Raw genomic sequence first — 18,066 nt, 5'->3', positions numbered from 1 at the left:
CTTTCATATCCTTTAAGTGCATGCTACAAAGAAATATTAATAAATGTATAATCAATAGTACTTTGGCAGGAACTTCTCTTAAATGTAGGAGTCACCAGACGATCTGAAAGAGTATTACCATTACAAGCAGTCTCTAAACGATAAGGAAACATCTGCTGGTCTGATTTAAAGGGATTTTTTCTCAGAGACGTTGGCAGATTCAGGATGCTTCAATAATCATTTTATTCCCTGGCCACCTAACCCTGATGGTTCAAAAACGGTGTTGAAATCACCCCCAATCATAAGGGCAGCATCCCCTCTATGCGCACTAATAACATTCCTCAGAAAATGTTAAGTGACAGACTCAGTAGAGTGTGGAGAACGTCTATTACACACATTAAATTGTTTGCTTGCTCTTAGGGTAAACTTTTAGGGAAAGTATATCAGAAGACCCAGTGACAATTGGTTTTACATTGAAAGCCATGGACGTTTTAACCCATATTACTATGGGTACCTGATCGCCGGCCAGCAGTGGACCTTTAGCTAACACTTGGTGATTACTATAACCTTGTCGATGTATCTCACCCATAGATCATATTTCTTGAAACATACACACTTCCAGTGAATCTACCAAAGACACCCCCCCAATCCTTATCACCCAGCTTTAGCTTGCCACCTGCAACATAACAATTAAGCAAGGTTACAGATCTTTCACAAGTTGTAGGAGCTCTAGAAAAAACTTTAGGTGCGACAATTTGTGATAAAAACTGCCCCTTTGCCATTCAAAATAACTGAAGGAATAAAACCAGTGCCCGCTAAACGTTGTAATCCTTTGTGCTCATTCAGTGGCTTCAGGCTGACTCTGCAAGCTTGCTCAAATGAAAAGGGCGGGACAGGTTTAACAAGCCCGGGCAATTATTCAGCCTGCTGAAGTTGGGGTTCGTAATCTGTTTCCATTCTTGATGTTAAGAGGGGAGGTGCAAAGTGCCTGTGTGATTTACTACTCTCTAAGTTGTCATTCCTGTTCTTATTATGCCGCCATGGAGTAATTTGATCAAAATGTGGCACATGTGGATTGTCGTTTGAAAGCCTAAAAGCAGCTGCCATCTCCCAGTGAAGAGCCCTGGGAAGGGTTTGTCGTAAGGTAGAGAGTTAGTAAACCTTCCACTATCCTGGCCTCTTTCAATATAATTTTAATATAATCCCATTGGGCAAAAGTGTCTGGGTGACATTCTGCGTTGCCAAATCTTCATGGACTATTGAATAACAGTTATGCACTGGTCTAATCCAATTGACCACCTAATTTTTTTTTAATGTTTCAAAATTCTTGCCTGGTCCAGGGTGCAGTTTCGGAACATTAAACACAAAGTGGCAAGCAAAGGAGCTGACGCAATTGGAGCTGCATTACTCCCAAGTAATAGTGCACTGTGAGATGATCATTGCACTGTCAACAGGAAGAGCTCCTCCCCGACTGCAAAAAGGCCCCTTCAATGTGCTAACTTTTGTGCATGAAGAGGTATTCTTTCCCTCCCTCTTCTTACTGTGGTATCACTCACTCCTGAAATAAGCAAAAGCAAATTAAAGCCCCTCTGAATAGGAGTTTGGCGCAATAAAGCTGCACTAGTTTGATCAATGGGGTAATAAGACTTTTGGACATTGGTATGAGACCAATCCTTGTCAACCCCCCCTATTCTCTATGTAACTTATATTTTGTGGAATGGGTGTTATAGTTTGAGGGGCTAAAATATGTAAGGTATCTGTGTAACATACAATATGTGGATCACACTTAGTAAGTAAACCGGTTAGATTAACCACCATATGCTTCAGAGTCTCAACCTCATTTTTCAATGAGGCAATCAAAGTGATAATTTCAATAGAAATTGGCATCAAGACGTCCTAAGACATGTACACAGTGTGGGTCTCCACACAACACAAACGTCATGCAGCGCTCTGATAACTCTACTGGAGCAAGCACCATCCTGCAACGAAGGGGTAAATCAATTTGCACACACAACAATAATATCATAAAACAGATCGTAACTGGAAGAAAGAAAAGTCAGATGTGCCACTGGGACTTTGTGGAGATAGTAAGCAGCTTTCAAGGCTGGCTACAAGGCGATTAAAACCTTTTCTCCAAATAATTTAGGTAATACAATTTGTTTTGGCCAGAAGGTCTTCCGCTAATGTGCAGTATGGATTCCACTTATTTGATTAGGTTGGCATTTTACTGGACCACAAAAGTTAGTAACAGCATGTTTAGCTAATTTTCTTCTTGTTTTGTTTGGCTCTGGTGCTGGCAGCAGTGTTCCTCTTCTCCATAGCCAGTAATAATAATAAAGTAAAACTGACACTACTAGAAAGACAAACCCCCGAATGTCAGCAAAAAAAAAAGATAAGTAATGTCACAGGTATTAGAAAAGTAAAGTGAAAATGGAGCCTCCCGAGAATGAGCAAAGGGGCTGGCCCAAACCAGCCTCTGCCAGGTGATGAGGGACAAAGATGGGCCCACTCTTAGCCTGGGGGCATCGCTTGCTGTTGGATACCAATCAGCATTAAATAGCACAACCTGGGAAGGCGTCCAGTAAAAGAAATGAGAACACGCACGAACACACACGAACACACACACGAACGAACACACACACATAATTATACAACAAAGAAAATATCCAATCTTGGGGCACTCCAAAACAACTTGATTATTTATTTTCTTCAGGCTGTTAGTCTTTTAAAGGAAACAATGTGTTGACTTGCAATGGCTACGCGTTTCAACCGTTGCGGTCTTCTTCATCAGCCCAGATCATTACAGAGGCCCCCTATCCCTTAGACATTATACCCTTTGTTTCCCTAAACATAGAAGACAGATCGTTATATAAAGGAAATACCATGTAAACCCAAACCAAAAATCTGTGATAAATCAAAATCCTACATATAATACAAATATCTACAACAATCATCATTTACATATTTGTAAATTTCAAAATGAACGAACAAATAAATTATATATATATACATATATATCTATCTCATATCTCATATAACCAACTGCCTAACACAGTGGTCACCACTATTTCTGGCCAAGTGGCCATTTTTCAAAACATATGACATTTATAATGTTTACTGGATACACTCCATCAAATTCAAACCTTCTTTATGACTAATCTTGGGAGTTTGGGCCAGCGATCAAAAGCAAATCATCAATAATCCAAGAGAAATTTACCCCATCACCCATCAACCAGCCTAACATCAACAGGATGCCATCTATGATTCCACTTAAAATCAATCATGACACTATTTGCATAATATGAGGATTACCCTATATGGACATAAAGTTCCTCATCCTTATTCAATCCCCACGGATGTCTGCTGTTGAGTCGAATTATGTACGCGGATTCCATTCTTCTCAGGATCCATTCCCTGTCACCTCCTCTCGGGGTTAGTTGTACCCTGTACCCCAAAAATGACATTGCTTCAATTTTTCCTTGATGCATCAAATTACAGTGGCGAGCCACCGGATAGGAAACATCATTGTTTTTGATGGCCCGCCAATGTTCCAAAATACGTTTCTTCATGGGAAAAATTGTACTTCCCACATATCGGAGCCCCCACAGGGAGGCAATCACATAAATAGCAAAGTCAGATTTACAATTCAAGAATATTTTTAATCCGGACTTCCTGCCCTGTGGGTAGTAGATATGTTTTGCGATTCACAATGTTTTTGCAGGCCTTACATTTTGCACATTTAAAGAAACCTTGTTGTTTATCTAAGAAAGTTTCCCTGTCTTTCTTCTGGTAACTATGCACAAGCATATCCTGTAGGGAACTGCTTTTTCTATATGTTATCCTTGGACGTGGGCCTACAATCTGGCCAATCACCCTATCTGTTCTTACCAGATGCCAGTATTGTTTCAAAATCTTTCTCACCTGGTCCGAGCGGACATTATAGGTAGTATTATAGGTAGTAATACATCTCACAACATTCTCATTTACCTTCTTACTTTTTGGAACAAGGAGATTTTGTCTTGGTACCCCAGCCACCTTTCACAGGCCTCTTAATTACTTTTCTTTGATACCCCCTAGATATAAATCTCCTAATAATTTTTGCTTGTTCACTGTGAAAACTTTGGGGTGTACTGCAGTTTCTTTTAGCTCTGAGTAATTCCCCATAAGGTATACTCCACTTAAGTTTAGGTGGGTGACGTCTGTTGGCATGTAATATGCTATTTCCTGCTGTACGTTTGCGAAAGAGTCTGGTCTGAAGGATATCATCCTCGACTATGACCTCAACATCCAAGAATTCCATAACCTGTCTGTGTATTTTGTGTGTAAAACTCATATTAAACTGATTGTTAGGTAACCAGTCCAAGAAATCCTGTAGTACTTTCTCTGGTCCGTCCCATGTTACAAAAATATCATCAATATATCTTGTCCAGAGAATTATGTGTTTAGCCCATTTTTCATTTTCTTCCGACATCACATGTTGTGTCTCCCACCATCCCATAAACAAATAGGCACAGCTAGGAGCAAAAGAACTCCCCATCACAGTCCCTGTGACTGAATTTTCACGAATTATTTGCGAAGTCGCCGTGGTCTACTACTCAACGGATTTACATCAAATAAGCTAAAGATCTATCTGCGTACTGAAAGGCAGCTTTCTGCCAAATCTGGTGTAATTCTGTCCAGTGATTCGGGTTGTAGACGTGTCTAAAGGTCAGATCCTGGGTACATATTCTCGGTACTGTGTTTTAATGTGCCCCTTAGGGTGGTGTAGTGTAATTTCTGTGATTTGGGGTAGAATGTTTAACTCTACGGTCATGAAACATGGGTTTGCTATCAATGTCTACTTGTTTAGCTGCAGTTGTACAATTTGGTGTTAGAGACATATGGCTGTAGTTTTGGCAATTCCTTATGCATGGGTTTAGTATACATTAACAGCATTAGTTGAAGGAAGTTAATACCATATGCAGTAAAGCTGTGCGAGTCAGATGTTTTCAAGGTGTTCTGGTTAATGTATTTGCAGTTTACAAATTTATTGCAGTTGTGTGATTACATTTATTTGTTGTAGGAACCCACCTTTTACGTGTGATTTCTACAGATGTTTTTAATTATTAGGCCTAGGTTCTGACATATTCAACCTCTGAAAAGTGAGGAATTGCTAAACAACTGCAGCCACATCAAGAATTAGTTAAATTATGTAATGAGAATATCTATCTTAATAGTTTTGCAGACACTTTAATGGAAAACTAAAACCACAGAGAGGTAAATCTGATGAACATCAAAAGCAAGGAGGCGGTGGGATGATCCAATTTTGGGTCATAAATATGACGCACCAAACAGCTCAACTGTGCACTAGGTAAGAGCCAAAAAAAGAAAGAAGCTGGAAAACCTTTTATTTAAGATACTTCTAGCATTAGGAAAGAATACTGCAGCCCCTGATGTACAAATTTACTCGACCTATTTTTTCCTTCTAACAGTTCGCTGTTCTCAACATTTTTCAGCCAGTAGGAGGACACAGGAATTATATGGTGTCAATAAACTGGCAACACAACTGGCTCGCAATCAATGCTTGTTTATAAAAATTCTCAGAAATGGAAATTCTAATTAAGGAAAAAGTCAGATAGTCTTGAGTTATCTGAAAAGATCTGAATCTCAGTTTTACAAAATGATCTCATGACTTATTTCCAAAAGCTGAAACAATTAGCTAAACAACATGTCCTAATTCCTTTGTTGAGCAAGTGTGTTCAAAAAACAAAATCGAAAAGATTGAGCCATAGGATGCATAATCAAGAAGAACACACAATTCTGGTCTAAAATCCTGTGATAAACATTATCTTCTTAGTGAGACTGTAAAGTACAAAAATTTATCCCCAAGCTGAGAGCCATGAAGTTCCAAGGAAAAACCCATAAAAAGCTAACATTTTGAAAGTACTACCAAAAGCAGCAGTGAGGCTTTTTTTCATCAAAGCAGCGGCTTAAAATTAGACAATGTAAGTTTTTGCTCTAAGTGTTAGGGGAATGAGAACCATCAAAACAATATGAATGGAAATATCACAGCAGAAAACAGATAACACATTACTAACAAACTGACTTTTATGTTAAGGTTGATCCCTCAAACCACTGATGAGGAATAAAGTTAGGAGCCTAGCCTAGCCTGAATAAGAATAAATGAACAAGAAGGCAATGCTCAAGCTCATGAAGCTCATGCATGCAGGCCTTCAGGTAGCAGGGTAGTAAGCAAGGTCAGTTCCTCTAAAGGAAAAAGCACCAGACTACTAGAATTTTCCCATATTACTTTGTGAAATCCAGTGATGAACAGTGTCTTCTTGCTTTGGTATTTTCCTTCTTTGCAGAAGAAGGAACTGCGCAGAAAAAATAAAACAATCAGCCGGATCATGATGTTACACCAACAGTCAGACCCCAGCTGTTAGCTTGGCAAATGCATGGTATACTGGCCTGTTTCAATTACTATAATAAGACAAATATTCCCAACGGAAAAAAGCAGTAACAGACAAAATCCTATCCAAGCTGCCACCTGAAATCCAAGCTGCCACCTGAAATGCTCATGCAGTATGTCCAGATCAGTGGCATCATTGGATCTATTGCAGAAGAAGGTGCTTGCCCATGAAAAAAAAGGACAAAAGAAAATATATATATATACATACTTTCGTTTTTAATTGTCTCAAAAATACTCTCATCAGTAGTAATAACTACATTTTCTACTACTTAGAAAGTCATTTTACTCTGCACTTCCAGAACTAGGGAGGATGATTCTCCTTCAGAACATGACCTCGAGCCTTGCCAATAAGCCTAATGAACACTGAAAAGACAAACAGACAACTCAATTCCCCATCAGAGAACATTATTGCCTAATGGTTGGGATTTGTTACAACACCTGCATGGGTCGTCTTGGTCAGGATTTATAACTACTGTAGGTGAACTTTGATGATGCCGGCCATTGTGGTGCTACACATATGACAGCTTTGCAGTGGGTATCTGTAGGTGGAGGAGTTAGTTGTAGTTTGGAAGTTGCAAGCTGTAGTGGGCTAATGGTTTGTTTGATTAAGTTCTGCACTCTGACTTTACGTGGTTGGTTGTGATTTTGAACTTATTTATTATATGTACCTGCATGTCATTTTTAAAGTATTTATTATGTGCAATGCTGGCAGCTATTGCTTTCTGTTTTTTTGAAAACAATAAAATGTTGTTTAACCTCTTGGGTGCCTTGGACGAGATGATCTCGTCCAAGGCTACAGTTCCCCTGTGCCTTGGACGAGATCATCTCGTCCATGGCACAGGGGAACTTGGGGGCGCGCTAGCGCGCCCCCGTGCACCCCCCTCCCCCCCCAAGTCGGGGATGGAAGGGGAAGACCTTCCCCTTCCACCCCCCACCCCCCCCTGTGACGTCAGCGCGCGCACGCTGATGTGTCACAGGGGCCTCCCTCGTCGCGCTGGATGCTCTGCTTCCAGCGCGATTGAAAAAGAAATGCAAAAGCATTTCTTTTTCAATCACCTGGGAGGCCCGGAGGGGCTTCAAAGGGAAGGAAAAGTATTTCCTTCCCTTTGAAGTCCCTCCGAGGGTTTCAAAAGCCGGATTGCTTGCAATCCGGCTTTTGAAACCCCACTAGACACCAGGGATTTTTTTTTTTTCTTTGAAATTGACAAAAGGGAGCGACCCCTTGGGCAAGGGTCGCTCCCAGGGGGGGCATTTTTTTGAAAAGGCCTTTTCTGCCCCCCCTGGGGGCAGAAACCTCTAGGCACCAGGGACCATTTTTTTTTATTTTTGTTTCATTTTTTTTTATTGAGGTGGGGAGCGACCCCTTAGGCAAGGGTCGCTCCCCTTGTGGGAAAATTATATTTTGGCCATTTCTGCCCCCCTTGGGGGCAGATTGGCCTATTTTGATGAGGCCAATCTGCCCCCAAGGGGGGTAGAAACCACTAGACACCAGGGATTTCTTTTTTTTTTTATTGTTATTGACAAAAGGGAGCGACCCCTTGGGCAAGGGTCGCTCCCAGGGGGGGCATATTTTCGGGAAGGCCTTTTCTGCCCCCCCTGGGGGCAGATCGGCCTACTATTAGGCCGATCTGCCCCCAGGGGGGGCAGAAACCTCTAGGCACCAGGGACCATTTTTTTTTTTGTTTCATTTTTTTTTATTGAGGTGGGGAGCGACCCCTTAGGCAAGGGTCGCTCCCCTTGTGGGAAAATTATATTTTGGCCATTTCTGCCCCCCTTGGGGGCAGATTGGCCTATTTTGATGAGGCCAATCTGCCCCCAAGGGGGGTAGAAACCACTAGACACCAGGGAGTTTTTTCTTTGTGTGAATTTCACGCAAAGGGAGCGACCCCTTAGGCAGGGGTCGCTCCCTGGGGGGGGAGGGCAATTTATTTTAGGCCATTTCTGCCCCCCCTGGGGGCAGATCGGCCTATTATTAGGCCGAACTGCCCCGGGGGGGGGGGGGGGGGGGGGGGGCAGAACACTCTAGGCGCCAGGGCAATTTTTTTTTGTGTTTTTTTTTTTGGTTGTTTCTTTTTTTAGAGATGGGGAGCGACCCATCAGGCAAGGGTCGCTCCCCTGGGGGGGCAAATTGTATTTAGACCATTTCTGCCCCCCTGGGGGCAGATTGGCCAATTTTAGGTCAATTTGCCCCCAAGGGGGCAGAAACCACTAGGCACCGGGGATTTGTTTTTTGGCGCCAATGTCACGCAGGGGGAGCGACCCCGTAGGCAAGGGTCGCTCCCGGGGGGGGAGGGGTTGGGGGGGCAAATTTATTTCAGGCCATTTCTGCCCCGGGGGGGGGGGGGGGGGCAGAACACTCTAGGCACCAGGGCAATTTTTTTTTTGTGTTTTTTTTTTTTTTGTTTCTTTTTTTAGAGATGGGGAGCGACCCATCAGGCAAGGGTCGCTCCCCTGGGGGTCAAATTGTATTTAGACCATTTCTGCCCCCCTGGGGGCAGATTGGCCAATTTTAGGTCAATCTGCCCCCAAGGTGGCAGAAACCACTAGGTACCGGGGATTTGTTTTTTGGCGCCAATGTCACGCAGGGGGAGCGACCCCGTAGGCAAGGGTCGCTCCCGGGGGGGTGGGTGTTGGGGGGGCAAATTTATTTTAGGCCATTTCTGCCCCCCGGGGGGCAGATCGGCCTATTATTAGGCCGAACTGCCCCCGGGGGGGGGGGGGGGGGGGAACAGAACACTCTAGGCGCCAGGGCAATTTTTTGTTTGTGTTTTTTTTTTTTTTGTTTCTTTTTTTTTTTTAGAGATGGAGAGCGACCCATCAGGCAAGGGTCGCTCCCCTGGGGGGGCAAATTGTATTTAGACCATTTCTGCCCCCCTGGGGGCAGATTGGCCAATTTTAGGTCAATCTGCCCCCAAGGGGGCAGAAACCACTAGGCACCGGGGATTTGTTTTTTGGCGCCAATGTCACGCAGGGGGAGCGACCCCGTAGGCAAGGGTCGCTCCCGGGGGGGGGGGTGGGGGTGGGGGGGGGTTTTGGGGGGGCAAATTTATTTTAGGCCATTTCTGCCCCCCCCGGGGGACAGATCGGCCTATTATTAGGCGGAACTGCCCCCGGGGGGTGGGGGGGGCAGAACACTCTAGGCGCCAGGGCAATTTTTTTTTTGTGTTTTTTCTTTTTTTTTTTGTTTCTTTTTTTAGAGATGGGGAGCGACCCATCAGGCAAGGGTCGCTCCCCTGGGGGGGGCAAATTGTATTTAGACCATTTCTCTCCCCCTGGGGGCAGATTGGCCAATTTTAGGTCAATCTGCCCCCAAGGTGGCAGAAACCACTAGGCACCGGGGATTTGTTTTTTGGCGCCAATGTCACGCAGGGGGAGCGACCCCGTAGGCAAGGGTCGCTCACGGGGGGTGGGTGTTGGGGGGGCAAATTTATTTTAGGCCATTTCTGCCCCCCCAGGGGGCAGATCGGCCTATTATTAGGCCGAACTGCCCCCGGGGGGGGGGGCAGAACACTCTAGGCGCCAGGGCAATTTTTTTTGTGTGTTTTTTTTTTTTTGTTTGTTTCTTTTTTTTAGAGATGGGGAGCGACCCATCAGGCAAAGGTCGCTCCCCTGGGGGGGCAAATTGTATTTAGACCATTTCTGCCCCCCTGGGGGCAGATTGGCCAATTTTAGGTCAATCTGCCCCCAAGGGGGCAGAAACCACTAGGCACCGGGGATTTGTTTTTTGGTGCCAATGTCACGCAGGGGGAGCGACCCCGTAGGCAAGGGTCGCTCCCGGGGGGGGGGTGGGTGTTGGGGGGGCAAATTTATTTTAGGCCATTTCTGCCCCCCCAGGGGGCAGATCGGCCTATTATTAGGCCGATCTGCCCCCGGGGGGGGGGGCAGAAACCTCTAGGCGCCAGGGGAATTTTTCTTTTTTTTTTTTCTTTTTTTTTTTTTTTTTTTTTTTTTTTTTTTTTAAGAGATGGGGAGCGACCCATCAGGCAAAAGTCGCTCCCCTGGGGGACAAATTGTATTTAGGCCATTTCTGCCCCCCTTGGGGGCAGATTGGCTGAGTTTAGGTCAACCTGCCCCCAAGGGGGCAGAAACCACTAGGCACCGGGGATTTGTTTTTTGGTGCCAATGTCACGCAGGGGGAGCGACCCCGTAGGCAAGGGTCGCTCCCGGCGGGGGAGGGTGGGGGGTGGGCAAATTTATTTTAGGGCATTTCTCCCCCACCCCCTGGGGCCGGCTGAGCTACAGGCCAAACACCACAGGTAGGCACCTTGCAAAAAACACCTCTGTTTTCTGTGAAAAAATATGTTGTGTCCACGTTGTGTTTTGGGCCATTTCCTTTTGTGGGCGCTAGGCCTACCCACAGAAGTGATGTACCATTTTTATCGAGAGACTTAGGGGAACGCTGGGTGGAAGGAAATTTGTGGCTCCTCTCAGATTCCAGAACTTTCTGTCACCGAAATGAGAGGAAAAAGTGTTTTTTGGGCCAAATTTTGATGTTTGCAAAGGATTCTGGGTAACATAACCTGGTCAGAGCCCCGCAAGTCACCCCATCTTGGATTCCCCTGGGTTTCTAGTTTTCAAAAATGCACTGGTTTGCTAGGTTTCCTCAGGTGTCGGCTGAGCTACAGGCCAAAATCCACAGGTAGGCACTGCTTTTTATAAAAAAATGTGATGTGTCCACGTTGTGTTTTGGGCCCTTTCCTTTCGTGGGTGCTAGTCCTACCCACACAAGTGAGGTATCATTTATATCGGGAGACTTGGGGGAACGCTGGGTAGAAGGAAATTTGTGGCTCCTCTCAGATTCCAGAACTTTCTGCCACAGAAATGTGAGTAACATGTGTATTTTTAGCCAAATTTTGAGGTTTGCAAAGGATTCTGGGTAACAGAACCTGGTCCGAGCCCCGCAAGTCACCCCTCCTTGGATTCCCCTAGGTCTCTAGTTTTCAGAAATGCACAGGTTTGGTAGGTTTCCCTAGGTGCCGGCTGAGCTAGAGGCCAAAATCTACAGGTAGGCACTTCGCAAAAAACACCTCTGTTTTTTTCCAAAATTTAGGATGTGTCCACGTTGCGCTTTGGGGTGTTTCCTGTCGCCGGCGCTAGGCCTACCTACGCAAGTGAGGTATCATTTTTATCGGGAGACTTGGGGGAACGCTGGGTGGAAGGAAATTTGTAGCTCCTCTCAGATTCCAGAACTTTCTGCCACAGAAATGTGAGGGACATGTGTTTTTTTAGCCAAATGTTGAGGTTTGCAAAGGATTCTGGGTAACAGAACCTGGTCCGAGCCCCGCAAGTCACCCCTCTTTGGATTCCCCTAGGTCTCTAGTTTTCAGAAATGCACAGGTTTGGTAGGTTTCCCTAGGTGCCGGCTGAGCTAGAGGCCAAAATCTACAGGTAGGCACTTCGCAAAAAACACCTCTGTTTTCTCCCAAAATTGTCGATGTGTCCACGTTGCGCTTTGGGGCGTTTCCTGTCGCGGGCGCTAGGCCTACCCACGCAAGTGAGGTATCATTTTTATCGGGAGACTTGGGGGAACATAGATTAGCAAAACAAGTGCTATTGCCCCTTGTCTTTCTCTACATTTTTTCCTTCCAAATATAGGAGAGTGTGTAAAAAAGACATCTATTTGAGAAATTCCCTATAATTCACATGCTTGTATGGTCACCCCGGAATTCAGAGATGTGCAAATAACCACTGCTCCTCAGCACCTTATCTTGTGCCCTTTTTGGAAATGCAAAGGTTTTCTTGATAGCAATTTTTTACTCTTTATATTTCAGCAAATGAATTGCTGTATACCCGGTATAGAATGAAAACGCACTGCAGGGTGCAGCTCATTTATTGGCTCTGGGTTCCTCGGGTTCTTGATGAACCTACAAACCCTATATATCCCCGCAACCAGAGGAGTCCAGCAGACGTAACGGTATATTGCTTTCCATAATCTGACATTGCAGGGAAAAGTTACAGAGTAAAACATAGAGAAAAATTGATGTGTTTTTCACCTCAATTTCAATATTTTTCTTTTTCAGCTGTTATTTTCTGTAGGAAACCCTTGTAGGATCTACACAAATGACCCCTTGCTGAATTCAGAATTTTGTCTACTTTTCAGAAATGGTTAGGTTTCTGGGATCCAGCATTGGTTTCATGCCCATTCCTGTCACTGACTGGAAGGAGGCTGAAAGCACAAAAAATTGCAAAAATGGGGTATGCCCCAGTAAAATGCCAAAATTGTGTTGAAAATTTGGGTTTTCTGATTCAAGTCTGCCTGTTCCTGAAAGCTAGGAAGCTGCTGAGTTTCGCACTACAAACCCTTTGTTGATGCCATTTTCGGGGGGAAATCCACAAGCCTTCTTCTGCAGCCACTTTTTCCATTTTTTTTTTTAAAAAAACGAAATTTTCACTGCATTTTGGTCAATTTCTTGGCCTCCTTCAAGGGAACCCACAAAGTCTGGGTACCTCTAGAATCCCTAGGATGTTGGAAAAAAAGGACGCAAATTTGGCTTGGTTAGCTTATGTGAACAAAAAGTTATGAGGGCCTAAGCGCGAACTGCCCCAAATAGGCAAAAAAAGGCCTGGCACAGGAGGGGGAAAAGGCCTGGCACAGCAGGGGGAAAAGGCCTGGCAGCGAAGGGGTTAAAATAAAATAAAAACACCATCTGGGCTGAATGAGCAAAGGAGATCTGTAAATGAGCCTCCACCCCTACGCTTTTCTCAGTGAAACAGTGCAAGACCACATTAGCTGGTTGGTACTATAGGTTGAGGAAGGAGAACATCTGACAAGATGCAGCAAGTAGATGAGTAAGCACTTTTTGCTCTGAGGATAGGCCACACATTTGAGGCTTAGTCTGAAGCTACCACCTGCCAGTGTCATGAATCAAACTGGGACCTGCAGAGGACATCAGCATCTTACAAGGCTTCAGTGGGTGGCTGAACAGCAGGGAGAGGATAGAGACTGGGCCCAAGCGTAAGTAATGGAGTCCACCCAAAAAACTTGATCCTGGTACACCATGGGGAGGGGGGGTAGAGGGGTGGTTGGAGGGATTGTGTGCTTTCTGGGAAACAATCTCCAAAATGGGGCGCTTATACTAGGGGTTTGAGAGAAGTATCTCTTACTGTCACAGACATTTCACAAATCTCGAAAAATAAGACTGCATCCGACTGATAAGCACCAATCAGTGTAAAACCAATCTTGGGTTGATTGTGTTGTCATTCAGGAAGGAGCTGGACGTGCCTACTAGAGCAGGGTCAAGTATGATTTGCATATGTCTAGGTCTGTGGTGACATAGCGTGCAAAATAAGAATTGGCTGGGATACGGTCCGAGTAGTTGTCAGTGGGATTAATTCAAGCACTACATCCACCACTTTTTTCTATACTTCAGTGCAACGGGTACGTCCAAACATGGGTCCAATGCTTACTGTGGCACTAGAAACAAACTGTATCCGACTGATTTACATATGGCGGGGTACAAACTGTGGTGGCATGGTGTGCAAAACAATGGACTGGGATGCAGACTGAGTAACAGTGGCTGAGATTAATTAATCAAGCATTTAATCGGTCACTTTTTGTACACTTCGGATAGAAAAATATGACATCTGAAATATACAGTGTAGTCAAAATCAGTAGATACAACCAGTTGCCTCAAATTCTTTGTCATGATGTATTTTCTTTTCGGGCAGTGTGCAATAATGGACATCATTTGCTAAAAAACAATTTGTAGATGCATTCCAAAAAAAAGATTTACAAAACAAATTGCATCTTATATCAGTGATGCAGACTGACATCTGTAGGTAGCATGCCAACTGGATTGGTGATTTAAATGTTTTTCTAACTAGGACCCATGCACAAAATATCATATAGAATTGATTTGTTACTCACTCAGTCTGTAACTGCAGTTGCTGAAGCTGTTCAGAAAATCTTTTATTTTCATCCTGTAGACTGTTTTTTTCATTCACTGCAACATATTGTAAAAATGGTAAATACAAATAGTCATATTTTCAATATACCTCAGTACTGCAGCTCCTTTCTACATCAACTTAAATCACTATTTTTAATAACATAGAGAGCTGTGACTAAACTCCAAGCCCCAGTAATGCATAAAGTTACCCGGGCTTGACCTTTCAATTCCCACCTCCTTACTCCCTTTGAAACGCACTCTGATACGCTTAGCTTTAATGTGGTAACACATACAAAAAAGAGGCATGCAGGAAGTTTAAGACTATTTTGGACTATATCTCTGTGCCTCCTTTCTCATGTACGTTTGTGTTTGCATACGTTGTCACATTAAAGTAGCATCCAATGACCCATTTTACACTATCCAGGCACTAACTTAGTTCACAACCATTCGTCTACCCATTCGCTCAATCACTTTTTCATCCTTTCATCATCCCTCCTCTTCATCTTCATGCACTCGCATACCCAGAGTATTTATTTACTCACCCACCTACTGAGTCACTCATTCATCCACTCATCTAACCATCAACAGAACTATTCCACCTTTCTCCCCACTCACAAATCTGCACAACCAGGCTTATAAAAATCAGAAAATGTGTATTTAATATCGTGAGACGTTTTCACAGTCTCAACATTTCAGTGCTGTGGTAACTGCAAACAACAAGAACACACAGCATTGAAAACTTTTCAGTTGCCAAATTTACATTATTGTGAAAAAGTTGCTTTTGAAGTGCAATATGCTAGCCTAAATCACAGAATAGAAATCTACTGTCAAAAAATGAACTTCTATTTTTGCTTGTATAATAAAAATAAACTTACTGAGTTCAGTGATCAGTTTCAAATTTTGTTGTCGGATATTTTCAAACTCTTGTTGTTTCTTCCTCATGTGTTCTTCAGTAACTGCACAACGATCACACAGTCCAGCTCTTAATCTGTTGAAACAAAGCTGCTTTACTAAGTAGTTTACAGCCTGTCCTTGCTAAACAGCCAGTCCATGAAAACTCAAGTGGCACTTACTGCCGTCCAGAATTTTAACTTGGTTATGAAATTGGTTTGTGGTGTACAATCAATTATGACAGGCAAGAAGGTCTTCCACTACTTTCTTATTTTACTAAATTAATGTATACAACAGAAAAAGCACAGAATGGAAGAGGTCACCTATTCAGTTCCATTCAAGAAACACAATGAACAAAGACCAATTAGCCCTCTTTTTGAATCACATAAGTGATGAAATGAACCATGGGTTGCATGGGAATCTGAATGCATTTTACAGATGTGCAACTTAATGCTGTTGTAAACGACACTGATCACGAATTGTAATAAGCTCCCTTCTAGTATAGATTCTTCACATGGGTTGGTGGCCCACCTTGGCGAAGAAGTTTGCTAGTATTCGATGATCTAACTTAGAGTTATGTGTTATATAAATTCCAGTCCTGATGAAGTCAGTAACTGACAAAACATGTGTTGGTTACAATGGAACAGAACATCATCACAATAGAAAAACGAAAATTTGTAAGACAAATTATGACTGGAATTAGAATTTTGCAATACACTGAAAGGAGTGCTCGAGGGTTAACTGCAACCCCCCCTTGGGATCTTAATTTTGATAGTACCAAAGCAGAACAATCTAAGACTTGCTCTAAGATGTGATGAGAGCTAGATCCTCAGAATACAACACTGGCTACACCTCAAAGTCAAATGTGCCTTTCAGTCAATGTATCAGTGATAGGGTAAAATTCCTGTACCCACAACCAAAACCATGTTTCATTGCACTTGCTTAAAACATCTCCGACCTAAAGAACAGCCTTAAGGCTCACCTCTGAGTTTATGAAGAGCCTAATCTTGCTTTTTACCCAAAGCATCAAACGCTGTTTGCATTGGGCAAAGTCCCATACCTCTGCACAGTTAACTGGAGAACCTGTTCTGCAGGACTTTCATTTTTACAGTGAGTACCGGATGCAGGGCAGTATAGATGGTCTACATTTGCAGTGACTCCTGATCCCATAGTCCACTGTGCAAAGATGAAAGCCATGTGCAGTGGACTTTTGCTACAGACCCTACTGCAGATATAATTCAACTAAATGCTATATAATGCAAATTCTAAAGTCACACAAGTTTAATTAGGTGAGGAAATACAAAAAGAGAAGAGTCTTTTACTATAATAAGTTGGTCTATAAAAAAATAAAATAAAAAAAATAAACTCTTCCGCCACCCATCTTTTTTGTAGATCGAAATGAGTACTATATCTGGGGAGCTGGGGAGGTTTAAACAAATAAATGAAGAAGTAAGATTGAATTAAGGAAAACTTGATGACAGTTCAGTAGCAAAACAAAGTTAATGGAGATAGAACTATATGTGGTTGTGATTACACTCAACCACTTGTGCCATACAGAGTATTTATTCACAATTAAATGTCTGCACTGCACAAAACCAAATTATCTGTGCAGGATTGGCTTGCACTGCTGTCCTATTCTTGAGGATGGGGATATAGTCACTAACTATGAAGAAGTTGCACTTGTTTTCACTACTGTCAGACCTTTCAGGTATGTCATACCAGTGAGCAAACATTTTTTTTAAGTTTCAAAGTGAGAGGAATCAACCTATCTACAATGAATGATAGGCCATTAATTTAATGCCAGAGCAGGAAGTGGGCTTGCCATTTATGCATTGCAGACTGCAACTGAGGAAACCTGGAAGTGCAGGTTCAGATAGCATGTTCATTTTTATATTTGTTTGTAATTCGTGGTAAGCAACTAAAGTTGAACCATGCCTCTGTTGCCTTCATCTGTTAAACATGCATCTACCAATAGTATGGTCAGTAACAGTATGGAGTTTCTGGGATATGTGCTTCCAAATGCTTCTGGAGATACCTAACAGACAGGGATGTATGCTGTATAAACATATCTCAGATTTTTAGAATAATCAATATATGTAGGCATTACACTACTAAAGACAGGAAAGGCTGTGGGCTGCCAAACAGGAATATTTGAATTTTGACCACTGACCCTTTCACAAACATAAGTCAAGTGAAGTTAACAAAATAGTACAGGACACCAGGCACAATTTCCACACGGGCTTGGAAACTTTGTTGCTGCTATCTTAGAAACACAAGTGGACCCTTGCAAGGCCTCTTCACGTTTTGTAAAGTTATTTAAGTGCTAGAGTAAAAAACAAGGCAAAGAAAACTACATCCAGCAGAGCACCAGTGTCTTTTTACTCCGTTGGTGTTTGAACATAAGCAATTCCTTTAAATTGGGTTGTATAAGCATGTTTTCAATATCAGTGTTCTTTCTTTAAAATACAGTTTCACAACTTAATATTTTCATACCTGTCTTCTAATACTTTAATGGTGTCATGAAGAGACTTCTGATTTTCTCTAAGCTGTTGGTTTTTGGAGTAAAACTCTTCAAGCCTCTGGGCATCTCTGGAAAAGACAAGAAACATGTGTGTTAAGCCACAACCAAATTCAGCATTAAAACAGGTCAGACAGTAAATGCAATTTACACTAAATATATGCAAAATGTTGATGGCCTAATCCATGCCATTTGATAACAGTGTAAAATAATGGTACAATCAAACTTAAAGATCAAAATAGTCTCTACATCAAACATGTAAATAGGAAAACCTCTAATTTCTAACAGGTGTACCAGATAAACCAGGAGATTTGTGAAACAGCGGAACTTCCAAATCACAC

At 42.9% G+C, this 18,066-nt stretch overlaps 1 protein-coding gene across 4 annotated transcripts in view; it reads right to left on the bottom strand.

Annotated features, from left to right (window-relative positions):
- The window catches only part of RBBP8 (RB binding protein 8, endonuclease), a 382,091-nt gene that overhangs the window by 164,540 nt on the left and 199,485 nt on the right, over positions 1 to 18,066 (bottom strand). For all 4 annotated transcript variants that reach the window (XM_069220014.1, XM_069220013.1, XM_069220015.1 and 1 more), the window contains 3 exons: positions 17,701 to 17,796; positions 15,192 to 15,304; positions 14,298 to 14,373 (listed from right to left, as the gene is read on the bottom strand). In XM_069220014.1, the coding sequence (XP_069076115.1) occupies positions 14,298 to 14,373; positions 15,192 to 15,304; positions 17,701 to 17,796 (285 nt within the window). The remainder of the gene's footprint in view (positions 1 to 14,297; positions 14,374 to 15,191; positions 15,305 to 17,700; positions 17,797 to 18,066) is intronic.

This window comes from Pleurodeles waltl, chromosome 2_2 (genome assembly GCF_031143425.1).
Source record: "Pleurodeles waltl isolate 20211129_DDA chromosome 2_2, aPleWal1.hap1.20221129, whole genome shotgun sequence".
Classification (NCBI taxonomy): domain Eukaryota; kingdom Metazoa; phylum Chordata; class Amphibia; order Caudata; family Salamandridae; genus Pleurodeles; species Pleurodeles waltl.
Note: the sequence above shows the minus strand (reverse complement) of the source record. Positions and strands in the feature narration are given on the sequence as shown.